At 44.9% G+C, this 16,543-nt stretch overlaps 1 protein-coding gene and 1 long non-coding RNA gene across 3 annotated transcripts; one reads left to right on the forward strand and one right to left on the reverse strand.

Annotated features, from left to right (window-relative positions):
- The first annotated feature begins 647 nt into the window (after positions 1-647).
- LOC123057878 (uncharacterized) lies at positions 648-4,834 on the forward strand. Of its 2 annotated transcripts, none has more exons than XM_044480754.1 (13): positions 648-1,804; positions 1,891-2,046; positions 2,126-2,191; positions 2,278-2,551; positions 2,639-2,728; positions 2,803-2,871; positions 2,956-3,183; positions 3,271-3,463; positions 3,545-3,748; positions 3,818-3,917; positions 4,007-4,263; positions 4,340-4,415; positions 4,517-4,834. In XM_044480754.1, exons 1-5 carry the CDS (start codon positions 1,244-1,246, stop codon positions 2,671-2,673), a joined length of 1,092 nt encoding a protein of 363 aa, XP_044336689.1. In that variant the 5' UTR covers positions 648-1,243; the 3' UTR covers positions 2,674-2,728; positions 2,803-2,871; positions 2,956-3,183; positions 3,271-3,463; positions 3,545-3,748; positions 3,818-3,917; positions 4,007-4,263; positions 4,340-4,415; positions 4,517-4,834. The 2 variants fall into 2 exon arrangements, 1 of the variants encoding a protein (XP_044336689.1); XR_006426988.1 differs by having other exon boundaries at positions 654-929.
- On the reverse strand, positions 2,547-7,069 carry LOC123057879 (uncharacterized). Its single transcript, XR_006426989.1, has 3 exons — positions 6,994-7,069; positions 6,805-6,897; positions 2,547-2,852 (listed from the first exon to the last, which is right to left on the reverse strand). It is a non-coding gene; the product is annotated as an uncharacterized lncRNA (long non-coding RNA).
- Between the last annotated feature and the right edge of the window lie 9,474 nt (positions 7,070-16,543).

The raw sequence follows: 16,543 nt of genomic DNA on the forward strand, positions 1-16,543 counted from the left end.
CAGATAAAAGAGTTTCATTGAATAGATATATCGAGGTGATACAATCATCAAGTTGCATGGTCGAAAAAAATTCCTTATTATTATTATCATCCAAAGAGATAAAAAGGTGTGTAAAAAGAATTCGAACCCAAATTCGCCACGCAAAATACCACAGAGAAAAAATAACATCAACTTCGTAGCACCCCATGCGTCTTGATCTCGTTTCATTTTTTTGATCCCTAATGGGGGCGATCATGGTATGATCAGGGCGACTCAACGTGTGTGATGTGGCCGGGGCATGGGAACAGTTCCACCATTATTTTCAAAATGCGATGTGGTACATTGTGGACAGACATGTACACAGCTCGCCCCAGCCATGACTAGTTGCTTGTGCTACGTTGCTACCGCTGGTTGCTCCGATGGGTCTCGCCTCATGAAGACACCAGCTGCTTCTTAATGTTACTGCTGTAACAAGAGCGAGTTAAATCCCGGGTTCATCATTTTTTTCACCGACTAGCTTCCTGAAAAACGTTTAATGCCAGGGGAGGGATAAATGAGAGCCGGCGAGGATGGATGACGTGTGCCTGCGGCAGCAGTGGCCCTCGCTTTTGGCGCTACGTAACGGCATGGCTGGGTCGTACGCTGCTCGCGAGGGGATGGACAGCGGAGAGGGAGCTGCTTTGAATCCACTGCCGGTGTGTACAGGGGCCATCATGACGCTTTGCCCCTGTGGCTGCTCGAGTTGACGGCTAGGCAGAGGCCTGTTTAGTTAGCCATTACTTCATCGTCCTTGCTCGCTGCACCGCTTGCATAAGGAACGCGTCCCCGGCAAGCTAGCTCGGCAGAAGGAGAGCTTCAGCTAGTGCAAGAGCAAGCTCTCTGCTTCCTCTCGGACTGGCAGTGCCGAGCTGGAACAGTGCCTGCCACTGGGAGCGGCAACCGATGATGGGGTGAGCATTCTTTCCGTTCCCTCCACTTAATCGTCGATCTGCCTTTGGTTGCTTACTCTCCCCCATTATGCGTGTGTCCTTGCTTGTTTCTCATCTGTTATTTCGTTCGCTAGATGTCCAACGATCTAGATGCGTATGCAAAAAGATACCCGCATAGGACTAAATCATAGTCGAGGGTATACGAGTCTAGGAAGAAATCCAAGGGGGCCAAGATCCATGTCGATAGTTGTTTCGCTCCAAAAGATGTTTATGAAGTAGTAGTTCAGTTTACGGCTGACCAGAGAGCGACCGTAGTGGATATTGGGCTCGGGGGGATGCTGAACATAGACAACTTCATGCACATGGACCATGAGTTCTCCTGGAACTTGTTACTGAACACCGATGCCGAGCGCTCTGCCCTTAAGATAGAAGAAGGCGTCTACGTCACTTTTAATGTGATTGACATTCACAACATCTTAGGCACGCCTGTCGAGGGAGAGATCAACATAGAAAACACATATGCTGCACCCACGTCAGACCAAATCAAGAAGATTAGGGGTATGCTAGATTTAGAAGATCTCCCTCTGTATCTGACGCCCGCTGACCTGCGGTGGGCTCTCAAGAAACCATGCCAAAACCCCTTTTCCGAGGAAGACAGAGTCCGAACCCAGGTTGGTTTTGCCATGCTTTGCATTTCCACTTGTTTTAGTCCTAGGGACAAAAGAACAACAATCCCAGGGGAAGCGTATGAGATATGCATGGACCCCTCGAACCTGCATAAGGTGAACTGGGGGAAATACATACATAGTGAACTACTCCGCGCGGCAACAAGATGCAAGAAGCTTTTAAGAGAAAGGAGGACGCCCCACGCGTACGGAGGCATATTAGTGTTGCAGGTGAGTAGGATTTGGTAGCGCCATCAGGGATGTTAGTTTTTTGTTAGGCTATAACGAGTTGATGAGCGTGCTTTATTTTCGCGCAGGCGCTCCACTTTGACTCTGTTGACTGCTCTGCGTTTGTCAATCCCGATCTGTCCGTGCGTCCAAGAATAAGGTTCTTCACAGCTGGCAACCTCGGCAGACTTATACTTGGCAACACCATCCCAGGCACTGTTCCTAAGCAGTACGGTGTGATGAAGGTGAGAGACGCCTGCCATCATTTTTCTTAACTTTGTTTTATGAAACCTCTCGCATGAACTGATTGGAGAAGTGAAACAGGCTAGGGTGGTGCCAACTCAAAACCTCCCGTGGGACACGACACATGTCAGGCGCAAAATCGCAGAGGTGAATCATAATCCTCCCGTGTACAAGCTAGTAATTGGTTTACCATGATTTCATTTGGCGTTGACCGCTGGCTGAACTTGTTTCAGGCTAAAGCTTTTATAAACAGGTTGCTGCATGAACACTCGCTGGCTAGTACAGAGCGCAACAAGAAGTTTTCCCAGAGGCTATCTGAGCTTAACAGCGGGGCCATTTGTTTTGTGAACAACAACATGCGCAAGGAGATTGAAATGCACATGGAAAATGAGAGGGTAGTGACGAGGAGGCACATGGAAACTTTAATTAAGTACGTTGATGAGCTGGGCCTGGGAGACTTTGGAAACGACCTAAAACAACAACTCATTGATGTGGCGGCTCAAACAGGTATATAACTGTTAGTGCATAAATGGTCCTATCCATTTTGTCTGTCTTTATATGGTAAAAATAAATCATTGCATCATCAATATGCAGGTGCCTACAGTGGGACTGGAGAAGGGACGAGCTGAAACGAAGCATTAAATCCTGGCCAATCCATTCCTGCAGCGGGTGTGCTCCGTCCTGGTATGATTTCCTTTTGTGGTCTGATATATGTGAAGAATTTATTGCTGCTCGCTGAACATCTGTATGCCTTTCAGTTGCCATTCGTCCTGAACCAGTGCATCCCCCGGTCCCCAATCGCGAGCCCCTGCAGCATACTGATAGTGGTGAGTACTAGAATAAATGCAGAATTCGACAGTGAGAATGCTAGTGGTAGTTGAATTTAACCAAATCAATTTCTTTCTGTCCAGTTTCATCCTTAATGCTGCCCGGGGAGGCTGAGGTAGACGAGATGGCCAATCCAGTATTGCCAAGCATGCCAATTCGTATGTCCATGGGGTCTTTTGGACAGTTTTATCTAAATGGTGGCCTAGCTAATGTGCCACGGCCTGATGAAAACATGGGGTTTGTGCACCTGGGGAAGAGAAAAGAAAGAGACTTTAACGAGGGGGGTGAGATAATTATTTACGAGGGGAAACGTAAGTTCTTTAGCTTGCAGAATAAACAGCTCCCATTTTTGCAACCTGATTTCCTGATCTAATCAAATGTTGCTCCCATTGTCGTAGGCGCCCCTCCTATAGAATTGAATTTGTTGTCAAGTTTTGGAGCTGACAACTCTAGCAGCAGCTCCGTGCCATGCATGCATGACGGGAGATCTCCATTCAGCATACCTGGCTTCACTTACGAGTTTATTTCACCAGCAGTCGCCAACAAAGGATGGGAAAACATGACTCAGTGCTCACGTGATGTTTTAGACAGGTAGCGTGGCGCGAGAGATTACTAGTTTGGATTTTTCTGTTACCTAAAAAGTTTACTAACGCTTCTTGCATTTTTTTTCAGTACATGGTTTGATCTCGCTGGGCCGCCCCACATCGTAATGTCCGGGAGCGAGTTCTATGCAAACTTTTATCAGCCGGGGGGGGGGGGGGGCTTGATGACAAGGGTTTTGAGGTTGTAAACATGGTTATGGTCGAGCATAATGGAAGGTGGCACAAAAGCTCCGACGGGAGCCGTTTCCGTCACCCTTTGCCGCCGTACTTTGCGGTAAGCTTTCCATGACCAGGGCAATCGTAATGCAAATGTGTGTGGCTGAAGTTTGTTGTATAATTTCAGGCCAAAGTCATGGAGGAAGGGTACGATTTCTTGACTGATCCTTACATAAAAACTGTTTGTTGGAGAGCACGTGCGTTATGATGTGAAGACATGCCGTCTGGTAAATTCTTGTTATAACTTGCTTTGGGCTTCTCATTCCAATATAAGTATAGGAATTTGACATCACCTGCCATGCTTGTGTTTCTCTAGATACTGGTCCCTATGAAGGGTGGGAGCGGCTACCACGCGTTGTACATCTTCGACATGATGAAGAAAATTGTCCATGTGATGGATCCTAAGAGGGCGCACTACAATGTTGTTGAGCTCGAAAGGAAGCACACAGGATGCATCGACAGGCTCCTGTTCGCACTGTGCAAGTGCATAGAGAGGTTTTTCGATGGGTGGCATGTTAGAGAGGATGAATTCACAAGAAAAGCGCACCGCATGATGCATGAGCCATCCTCAAGGTAAAATTGCGTTGGAAATTTTTGAGTGGTCCATCGATTTGCTTGCAGTTCTAACTGGATCGCTATCTTGTGGCAGCAATGACTCCACCTTCTACAACATTCACTTCATGTGGTCGTTTGATGGTGAATACATGCAGAAAGAGATCTGGCAGGTCGGTAAACTGGACCATACTCTATGTTATTGCGCACATATTGTTATTTGGTACGTTGGGACCTGATAGATGTCTGTTTTGCTGTATTTTTCTTCGCGCAGGACCAGCTGACGCCGTTCAGACAGCAACTCATGAGAATGGTTCTCACCCTGCCCGGAAACAGAGCGCTGCCTCCAGAGGACGTGGTGGACCCTGACATGTGATGGATAGAGGGTTTCTCGTCCGATAATCGTGTGCTTCGTACTAGTATTTTCATAATTCATAGTTTAATCGCTTGAACAAGATTCGACGTCTCGCACTAGTATTTGTATAATTAAAACTATTGTCTGGTGGATCTTGGTCCTGTTGAAAACAATCGGGCCGGTGTTACCAGTTTGTGGGTGTGCAAATATGCTTCCTCTTTTACGTTTTTTTCCTTATTATATTGTTGAAAACAACCGTTTCTCCTTTTTTTAATAACCAGCATCCACTTCATATCACTACCATTAATTAGATGGTGCTTTCTTTAATTTGATGAATGGCACGCGAGTGTTATCAATTTTTTGAGTTTGCGCAAAAACCGAAAACTTCGGATATGGGTCTTGGTTTTTGTCAAACAAGTGTAAATCACTGTCGAAAGAGAAGAAAAACATTCTATCATTCCCCCGCGGGGTTAAAAAATGATTGAAACGTGTGAAGATTTTGTGTTTGTTTTCTCGATGGCTATTTTCGGTGTAAAAATACGGTTGGAACAAGTGTAATTTTTTGGTAGCTCATTTTTCTCCTGTTTTTTGTCAAACGAGTGTAAATCGTTCTCGAGAAGAGACGAAAAAACATCCATCAGTCCACCTGGGTGGGGATAATTTAAATTTATATATTCGATATTTAGCTAATATCATTGATTTCGTAGTGTATTGGGTTAGGATGGATAATGTTTTAAATGATATCTTCTCTTAAATGTTGGTACAGCGTGGAGAGTCGGGACTTGGTGGATTGTTAATGATGCATGGCAGAGTACGTAGGCTGCAACATATGCAGCCCTCGCCAAGCTCGCTAACGAGTGCGTTCAGAAAAGCGGTGTCCTCGGCAAACAGATCTGTCTTAAGACTGTTAGCGAGCCTAAATGTGGTGGTGTTATGCTTCTTCATCAGCATCTCGATCTTCGAGGTGGCCTGTTTTTTTCACGTGAGAGTGTTGTGCATATATCATTTACTACTGATGAATAAGGATGTTTAGGACATCATGGGCTTACCAGCTTTGGGTAATTTGCCTTCATGTACATGAAAAAGTCGCCGGCCGTGGCTGCCCGCGTGAACGCAGGCGCTGGAGTCGCTGGCGAGGGTGGGACCCCGTGTGGGCCATGTGGCAGCCTAAACGATATTGGTTGTGCATTGGTGAAGAGGGGGGCACCGTGAGGCCGGCTGGAGCCAGGCGCGGCGTTGTTGAAACTTGCTAGTCAAGGTTGGAACATGGTGTAGCAGACCTGGTCCGCAGACCGAATCTGCGTAAAAAAAGGTTGGAACATGGTGGTCATAATTATAACGACTACTAATGAAACGGCATTCAAGGTAAAAATAAACCATTGCTCCGGAGAAGTCTGGTGTCCCTTTAGAATGCCCCACGTTGCATTGTACCCACATACGCTTGTATTGCGTTTCGTCAAATGCAGATATTCGTGGAAATGTATTGTAAGAGAGGTTTAGTGATCCAAGATCAAGGTTGTCTAGGTAGAAAACCTATGTCATAAGAAAAACATGTGTTAATGCGTGAAGCTGACAAAGAACGCAAGAATGACCTGCAGAAATAAATGGCAGGCATGCAGATACGTGACATCCCGTCCTGCCCTGATATCTGCCTTCACTCTTAAGCATGCAGCCATCAGCTCTTCTAACAGGTACTCGCACCAGTTGAACTCTGCGACGTGATCTATTTGCGCGAGCGCGCCCCAATACTGTGTGTTTGTGCAATCATGGCTAGGTGATGGGGCTAGCAGATAACCAACAACAAACATGACAAAAGCCATTTTGAAAGAGCTAATCTCCCTATCCGAGCTATCTTTGTCTAACGGTCTATAGATGATTTTTTCTACGGCAGTGAGAAGATTTTTCCCGTGCTGACTGATATGCAGAAAATCACGCATATGTGTTGTGTCTAAGGCAGACGCTTTCTGTATATGCAAAGGACCGCATGGTACACCAAAAACCTTGTGCACGTCGGATGCCCTGAAGGACATTTGCCGACCAGGCCGAATGTATATGGTCCTAGATACTTCATCTACTCTAGACATCAACCATATGCTTAACTTCAAATTTGTCCTAGATATATGTGGCACGTGCAAAATGCCTCCAAACTCCATCTCCTCAACCAGAGATTTCTTGAATGTATCAAGGGAGTCTACCATGGCACATACTTTGGTTGGAGAGGCCCTTGATGTGGGAGAAGGTTGCGTCGACATGACCATGTTGTCGCTCGTCTCCTGTGACTGCATGAACTCGTCCATGTGCTGTGTAAGCAAAAAGAAAAGGGGGAGGAGGCGTTAGCAAGACGATTCGGGTTCACAATCGAACACCATGGTGAAAAACAAATGGTGGTTGCTTACCGGGTCCGGCAACTAGGAGACGCCGGCGACAACGATCGATTTTTGCTACTTGCTAGTGATAGAGGCCTGCTGGCGGGAGCGAGTGTGTTGTGGAACGGATGACGATCCCAGGCGATTTTATAAGCCAGCCGTGTGGAGCCCGGTGCATGCATCGTGCATCGTTTGGCTGATGGGTGGATTTACGTCCTGCAGGGCCAGCTACTTCATTCATTATGCATGTCGTTGATTTATTGCCCTGCCGGTGCGACGAATTATTGCCGGTCCAATGCATGTGGTGGGTGCGGTGTGTGGGTTTGGTGTAAATGCATTTTCATCCTCTCCATCGATTCGGCGGGCTTAATCAACGACATGCTCGCAAACACTGCCAGTTCCTTGCATCTCAAACGGCGTACATACACGGTACGTACGTGATACAAATGAATGCATAAGAGATAAAACTACATGAACTACAACTACATCTAGTACAAAAGCTGGAACAGCTGACTCCACTACATATGCTGCAACGGCTGAAACCAGTACAAATGCTTGGGTAAAAATCTTGGGGGCTCTAGCGCTCATAACATGTACTTGAAGTTTTGTTCGATAACCACATGTTGCTTCATAACTTGTGCATGCAGCATATCGCCATTAGCACCATGTTCAGTACGCCCAAGATGAAGATGTTCTTCAACCATGCTTGGTTCTGCTCGAGCAGAGAGACATGGCGATACACAGATGCGTGCGAGAGAAGGTGCCCCCACCGAGTGCTGAAGTACTGTATGTACTTGTTCTCCCACTTCCAAAAACGGCACCCACCAAACTGAATAAACGGAAAACAAGGGTGGATTGAGTTGACGACCTCCGGGGGAGGGAGATGTATGCAAAAAATCTGGAAAAACTTACTCCATGGCGTTCGCACTTGTAGAAATGCCTCCCTGGGTTCTCTACCATTCCAGAGACGAACCAGAGCACGTTGCCGGCATTGCACTCCAGGCAGCGGATCCGTGGGAGGGGTGGCATCTGGGTGGAGAAGTGGTGTGACGAGGGGGGGGGGGGGAACTAAGCTCGGACTTGGATGAACACATGCTTCCGAGAGGAGAAGCGCAGAGAGGATATGTGAAAACTTGAGCGGGGTGTGTATCTACAAGGGGCGCGGCAGTTTAAAAAGGCCGCGGGGCGCGTCGTGCAGCTAGCCGTTGGAGCTGCCGTCCTAGACGCCCGCCAGCGTTTTAAATGCCTGCACCCCGACGTGGGCCACGCGCGGGATGTGTCAGCGGTAAATACTGTCTGAATACCGGGTGCTATACGAATAAGTGAACTGATTATACAGCCGGCGCGTATTGATGTTGCGCGAATCTTGCGGCGTCGTGCGGTATGGATATCACCCGCGCGTGATGGCATGTCCACACGGGATTATTCGCAAGGAGGTGCCACTATAAAAAATACGCACGTTGAACCCAAAAAGCAATAACACATCTTTTACCATTAGGAAAATACTAATTATATTCTACATTTCGTCCACATATATGCATGTACTATGCATTGAGTTTCATGAACTTACTGAATGCATGATCGCGAGCTATCAAATATGGAGCCAATCAATCGAGTTTGAAGCGCTTGCCAATTAGTGCCCTGTTTGGAACCAACGTATCAGAGCTCGAGAAGCTCATTCCTGATGGTCAAAGCTTCGTGAATCCAGACAAAGTCGACCGTACCGCATCAAGTGAAGCTTACAAAGATCATGTGACAAACTAGGAAGTCAAAAAGAGGAAGGCGAGCCAGTTCTGTTGATACTGCTGAATCATCAACCAAGGTCAGAATTCATGAAAATCATGTTTTTGAACAGGAGTTCGTTGATGTGCTTGTGCCAAACGGTGAAGCTGAAAGGAACTTCATGTGGTTATGCGATGATGCATTGATGGCGGATGATGGGTCAAAGAGGAAACATATACTCGACTAGCCAACAATCATGAGTTCAGACTCCATTGCAAATAAGCGGTTCATTAACAGTTGATGTTGAACCGGGTACCTTTTTTTACAGAACGAACTAATGAAGTCGTACAACATGTGTGGACATAAGAAGTTTCTGAAGAAATTCAAGAAGATAGCACTGGACAACCTTGAGCACGTAAGTCGCATTTATGTTTTACAAGCAACACCTTGCAAAATAGGTACGCCATGCATACAGAAATATAATAATGAATTTCATATATGTAGCTTTTTCTGCCAACATTGTAGCGTGAGGATTTGGCCACCACGAAGAGTCAGCGCAGCCAAGGATGGAGGTGTCGCGACGGAGGTGGATCAACAACACGAGTTGCGCGTGCTATAAAATTAACCTAGCTCTGGTACCATGATAGGAATATGCAACTTATATTTTCATGTGGCCATAGGCCAGTATATATACATGTACATGTGTGAAGGGTCGCGCTATTCGTCACCCTGGGTGAGGAATAGTTATTCTTCACCCCCTCTATTTTACCATCAATGCAACGTATTTTTACGTTTCGTAAATTTTGTCTTATTTCATACATAAGAAAAAAACGTAAGAAAATATGTACTAGTCGTAAAAAACATAGTGTAAAACATACATAAAATATGATTTTTCTGGTCTTATAACCTATTTTTTTTATTTTTTTATCAAATTTAAATATTGAATCAATATGCATGTAACTATTTATATTGTAAACGTAATTTATTTAGGAAGCGACCGTAAGATTACCTCAGGTGAAGAATAATTTATTCTGCACCCTGGATGATGAATAGTAACACTATATATATAGGTAAATTAACTGGGACACCTAGGTGCCTAGGCACCTCGATTGTTTTAGGTACTAGTAATAATGTACGTGCAATGCACGTTTTTATTAGGTAGGATATTAGTTGCACGTTATATTTGTTGGGGAACATAGTAATTTCAAAATTTTCCTACGCACACGCAAGATCATGATGATGCACAGCAACGAGAGGGGAGAGTGTTGTCTACGTACCCACGCAGACCGACTACGGAAGCGTTGACACAGCGTAGAGGAAGTAGTCGTACGTCTTCCCGATCCGACCGATCCAAGCACCGTTACTCCGGCACCTCTGAGTTTTTAGCACACGTACAGCTCGATGACAATCCCCGGGCTCCGATCCAGCAAAGCGTTGGGGAGGAGTTCCGTCAGCACGACGGCGTGGTGACGATCTTGATGTTCTACCGTCGCAGGGCTTCGCCTAATCACCGCTACAATATGATCGAGGTGGAATATGGTGGCAGGGGGCACCGCACACGGCTAAGGAACGATCTCAAGGATCAACTTGTGTGTCCTAGGGTGCCCCCCTGCCTCCGTATATAAAGGAGCCAAGGGGGAGGGGGCGGCCGGCCAAGGAGGGCGCGCCAAGGGGGTCCTACTCCCTCTGGGAGTAGGATTCCCCCCCCCCCCCCCATTCCTAGTTGGAATAGGATTCCTCGAGGGGGGAAAGAGAGAGAGGGGGCCGGCCACCTCTCCTTGTCCTAATAGGACTAGGGGAGGGGGAGGCGTGCGGCCCACCTTGGGCTGCCCCTTTCTCCTTTCCACTAAAGCCCACTAAGGCCCATATAGCTCCCGGGGGGTTCCGGTAACCTCCCGGTACTCCGGTAAAATCCCGATTTCACCCGGAACACTTCCGATATCCAAACATAGGCTTCCAATATATCAATCTTTATGTCTCGACCATTTCGAAACTCCTCGTCATGTCCATGATCACATCCGGGACTCCGAACAATCTTCGGTACATCAAAATGCATAAACTCATAATAACTGTCATCGTAATGTTAAGCGTGCGGACCCTACGGTTCGAGAACAATGTAGACATGACCGAGACACGTCTCCGGTCAATAACCAATAGCGGGACCTAGATGCCCATATTGGCTCCTACATATTCTACGAAGATCTTTATCGGTCAGACCGCATAACAACATACGTTGTTCCCTTTGTTATCGGTATGTTACTTGCCCGAGATTCGATCGTCGGTATCCAATACCTAGTCCAATCTCGTTACCGGCAAGTCTCTTTACTCGTTCCGTAATACATCATCCCGCAACTAACTCATTAGTGGCAATGCTTGCAAGGCTTATGTGATGTGCATTACCGAGAGGGCCCAGAGATACCTCTCTGACAATCGGAGTGACAAATCCTATTCTCGAAATACGCCAACCCAACATCTACCATTGGAGACACCTGTAGAGCTCCTTTATAATCACCCAGTTACATTGTGACATTTGGTAGCACACAAAGTGTTCCTCCGGCAAACGGGAGTTGCATAATCTCATAGTCATAGGAACATGTATAAGTCATGAAGAAAGCAATAGCAACATACTAAACGATCGGGTGCTAAGCTAATGGAATGGGTCATGTCAATCAGATCATTCAACTAATGATGTGACCTCGTTAATCAAATAACAACACTTTGTTCATGGTTAGGAAACATAACCATCTTTGATTAACGAGCTAATCAAGTAGAGGCATACTAGTGACACTAAGTTTGTCTATGTATTCACACATGTATTATGTTTCCGGTTAATACAATTCTAGCATGAATAATAAACATTTATCATGATATAAGGAAATAAATAGTAACTTTATTATTGCCTCTAGGGCATATTTCCTTCAGTCTCCCACTTGCACTAGAGTCAATAATCTAGATTACACAGTAATGATTCTAACACCCATGGAGCCTTGGTGCTGATCATGTTTTACTCGTGGAAGAGGCTTAGTCAACGGGTATGCAACATTCAGATCCGTATGTATCTTTCAAATCTCTATGTCTCCCACCTGGACTAGATCCCGGATGGAATTGAAGCGTCTCTTGATGTGCTTGGTCCTCTTGTGAAATCTGGATTCCTTTGCCAAGGCAATTGCACCAGTATTGTCACAAAAGATTTTCATTGGACCCGATGCACTAGGTATGACACCTAGATCGGATATGAACTCCTTCATCCAGACTCCTTCGTTCGCTGCTTCCGAAGCAGCTATGTACTCCGCTTCACATGTAGATCCTGCTACGACGCTTTGTTTAGAACTGCACCAACTGACAGCTCCACCGTTTAACGTAAACACGTATCCGGTTTGCGATTTAGAATAGTCCGGACCAGTGTCAAAGCTTGCATCAATGTAACCTCTTACGGTGAGCTCTTTGTCACCTTCATATACGAGAAACATATCCTTAGTCCTTTGCAGGTATTTCAGGATGTTCTTGACCGCTGTCCAGTGATCCACTCCTGGATTACTTTGGTACCTCCCTGCTAAGCTTATAGCAAGGCACACATCAGGTCTGGTACATAGCATTGCATACATGATAGAGCCTATTGCTGAAGCATAGGGAACATCTTTCATTTTCTCTCTATCTTCTGCAGTGGTCGGGCATTGAGTCTGACTCAACTTCACACCTTGTAACATAGGCAAGAACCCTTTCTTTGCTTGATCCATTTTGAACTTCTTCAAAATCTTGTCAAGGTATGTGCTTTGTGAAAGTCCAATTAAGCGCCTTGATCTATCTCTATAGATCTTTATGCCTAATATGTAAGCAGCTTCACCGAGGTCTTTCATTGAAAAACTCTTATTCAAGTATCCCTTTATGCTATCCAGAAATTCTATATCATTTCCAATCAGTAATATGTCATCCACATATAATATCAGAAATGATACAGAGCTCCCACTCACTTTCTTGTAAATACAGGCTTCTCCGAAAGTCTGTATAAAACCAAATGCTTTGATCACACTATCAAAGCATTTATTCCAACTCCGAGAGGCTTGCACCAGTCCATAAATGGATCGCTGGAGCTTGCATACTTTGTTAGCTCCCTTTGGATCGACAAAACCTTCCGGTTGCATCATATACAACTCTTCTTCCAGAAATCCATTCAGGAATGCAGTTTTTACATCCATCTGACAAATTTCATAATCATAAAATGCGGTAATCGCTAACATGATTTGGACAGACTTAAGCATCGCTACAGGTGAGAAAGTCTCATCGTAGTCAACCCCTTGAACTTGTCGAAAACCTTTTGCGACAAGTCGAGCTTTGTAGACAGTAACATTACCATTAGCGTCAGTCCTCTTCTTGAAGATCCATTTATTCTCAATTGCTTGCCGATCATCGGGCAAGTCAACCAAAGTCCATACTTTGTTCTCATACATGGATCCCATCTCAGATTTCATGGCTTCAAGCCATTTTGCGGAATCTGGCTCACCATCGCTTCTTCATAGTTCGTAGGTTCATCATGATTACCGTACCACTCTGGTGCGGATCTCGCTCTGGTTGATCTACGAGGTTCAGTAGTATCTTGTCCTGAAGTTTCCTGATCATCATCATTAGCTTCCTCACTAATTGGTATAGGTGTCGCAGAAACAGTTTTCTGTGATGTACTACTTTCCAATAAGGGAGCAGGTACAGTTACCTCATCAAGTTCTACTTTCCTCCCACTCACTTCTTTCGAGAGAAACTCCTTCTCTAGAAAGGATCCATTCTTAGCAATGAATGTCTTGCCTTCGGATCTGTGATAGAAGGTGTACCCAATAGTCTCTTTGGGTATCCTATGAAGACACATTTCTCCGATTTGGGCTCGAGCTTATCAGGTTGAAGCTTTTTCACATAAGCATCGCAGCCCCAAACTTTAGGAAACGACAACTTTGGTTTCTTGCCAAACCATAGTTCATAAGACATCGTCTCAACGGATTTTGATGGTGCCCTATTTAACGTGAATGCGGCCGTCTCTAAAGCATAACCCCAAAACGATAGCAGTAAATCAGTAAGAGACATCATAGATCGCACCATATCTAGTAAAGTACGATTACGACGTTCGGACACACCATTACACTGTGGTGTTCCGGGTGGCGTGAGTTGCGAAACTATTCCGCATTGTTTCAAATGTACACCAAACTCGTAACTCAAATATTCTCCTCCACGATCAGATCGTAGAAACTTTATTTTCTTATTACGATGATTTTCAACTTCACTCTGAAATTCTTTGAACTTTTCAAATGTTTCAGACTTGTGTTTCATTAAGTAGATATACCCATATCTGCTTAAGTCATCTGTGAAGGTGAGAAAATAATGATATCCGCCACGAGCCTCAATATTCATCGGACCACATACATCGGTATGTATGATTTCCAATAAATCTGTTGCTCTCTCCATAGTACCGGAGAACGGCGTTTTAGTCATCTTGCCCATGAGGCACGGTTCGCAAGTACCAAGTGATTCATAATCAAGTTGTTCCAAAAGTCCATCAGTATGGAGTTTCTTCATGCGCTTTATACCGATATGACCTAAACGGCAGTGACACAAATAAGTTGCACTATCATTATCAACTCTGCATCTTTTGGCTTCAACATTATGAATATGTGTGTTACTACTATCGAGATTCATCAAAAATAGACCACTCTTCAAAGGTGCATGACCATAAAAGATATTACTCATATAAATAGAACAACCATTATTCTCTGATTTAAATGAATAACCGTCTCGCATCAAACAAGATCCAGATATAATGTTCATGCTCAACGCTGGCACCAAATAACAATTATTTAGGTCTAATATTAATCCCGAAGGTAGATGTAGAGGTAGCGTGCCGACCGCGATCACATCGACTTTGGAACCGTTTCCCACGCGCATCGTCACCTCGTCCTTTGCCAGTGTTCGCTTAATCCGTAGTCCCTGTTTCGAGTTGCAAATATTAGTAACTGAACCAGTATCAAATACCCAGGTGCTACTACGAGCTCTAGTAAGGTACACATCAATAACATATATATCACATATACCTTTGTTCACCTTGCCATCCTTCTTATCTGCCAAATACTTGGGGCAGTTCCGCTTCCAGTGACCAGTCTGCTTGCAGTAGAAGCACTCAGTTTCAAGCTTAGGTCCAGACTTGGGTTTCTTCTCCTGAGCAGCAACTTGCTTGTCGTTCTTCTTGAAGTTCCCCTTCTTCTTCCCTTTGCCCTTTTTCTTGAAACTAGTGGTCTTGTTAACCATCAACACTTGATGCTCCTTCTTGATTTCTACCTCCGCAGCTTTCAGCATTGCAAAGAGCTCGGGAATAGTCTTGTTCATCCCTTGCATATTATAGTTCATCACGAAGCTCTTGTAGCTCGGTGGCAGTGATTGGAGAATTCTGTCAATGACGCAATCATCTGGAAGATTAACTCCCATCTGAATCAAGTGATTATTATACCCAAACATTTTGAGTATATGCTCACTGACAGAACTGTTCTCCTCCATCTTGCAGCTATAGAACTTATTGGAGACTTCATATCTCTCAATCCGGGCATTTGCTTGAAATATTAACTTCAACTCCTGGAACATCTCATATGCTCCATGACGTTCAAAACGTCGTTGAAGTCGATTCTAAGCCGTAAAGCATGGCACAGTGAACTATCGAGTAGTCATCAGTTTTGCTCTGCCAGACGTTCATAACATCTGGTGTTGCTCCAGCAGCAGGCCTGGCACCCAGCGGTGCTTCCAGGACGTAATTCTTCTGAGCAGCAATGAGGATAATCCTCAAGTTACGGACCCAGTCCGTGTAATTGCTACCATCATCTTTCAACTTTGCTTTCTCAAGGAACGCATTAAAATTCAACGGAACAACGGCACGAGCCATCTATCTACAATCAACATAAACAAGCAAGATACTATCAGGTACTAAGTTCATGATAAGTTTAAGTTCAATTAATCAAATTACTTAAGAACTCCCACTTAGATAGACATCCCTCTAATCCTCTAAGTAATCATGTGATCCAAATCAACTAAACCATAACCGATCATCACGTGAGATGGAGTAGTTTTCAATGGTGAACATCGTTATGTTGATCATATCTACTATATGATTCACGCTCGACCTTTCGGTCTCCGTGTTCCGAGGCCATATCTGCATATGCTAGGCTCGTCAAGTTTAACCTAAGTATTCTGCGTGTGCAAAAACTGGCTTGCACCCGTTGTAGATGGACGTAGAGCTTATCACACCCGATCATCACGTGGTGTCTGGGCACGACGAACTTTGGCAACGGTGCATACTCAGGGAGAACACTTCTTGACAATTTAGTGAGAGATCATCTTATAATGCTACCGTCAATCAAAGCAAGATAAGATGCATAAAAAGATAAACATCACATGCAATCAATATAAGTGATATGATATGGCCATCATCATCTTGTGCTTGTGATCTCCATCTCTGAAGCACCATCATGATCACCATCGTCACCGGCGCGACACCTTGATCTCCATCGTAGCATCGTTGTCGCCTCGCCAATCTTATGCTTCCACGACTATCGCTACCGCTTAGTGATAAAGTAAAGCATTACATCGCATTGCATTGCATACAATAAAGCGACAACCATATGGCTCCTGCCAGTTGCCGATAACTCGGTTACAAAACATGATCATCTCATACAATAAAATTCATCATCATGCCTTGACCATATCACATCACAACATGCCCTGCAAAAACAAGTTAGACGTCCTCTACTTTGTTGTTGCAAGTTTTACGTGGCTGCTACGGGCTTAAGCAAGAACCAATCTCACAAACGCATCAAAACCACAATGATAGTTT

Source organism: Triticum aestivum, chromosome 3A (assembly GCF_018294505.1).
Source record: "Triticum aestivum cultivar Chinese Spring chromosome 3A, IWGSC CS RefSeq v2.1, whole genome shotgun sequence".
NCBI classification, from domain to species: domain Eukaryota; kingdom Viridiplantae; phylum Streptophyta; class Magnoliopsida; order Poales; family Poaceae; genus Triticum; species Triticum aestivum.

What these genes read in the sequence shown, in the direction of transcription:
- LOC123057878 (XM_044480754.1), top strand. Translation starts at nt 1,244, where the DNA reads ATGCTGAACATAGACAACTTCATGCACATGGACCATGAGTTCTCCTGG. An exon ending in GAGGCATATTAGTGTTGCAG is followed by an intron (nt 1,805 to 1,890) that starts GTGAGTAGGATT and finishes ATTTTCGCGCAG; the next exon opens with GCGCTCCACTTTGACTCTGT. An exon ending in TGATGTGGCGGCTCAAACAG is followed by an intron (nt 2,552 to 2,638) that starts GTATATAACTGT and finishes ATCAATATGCAG; the next exon opens with GTGCCTACAGTGGGACTGGA.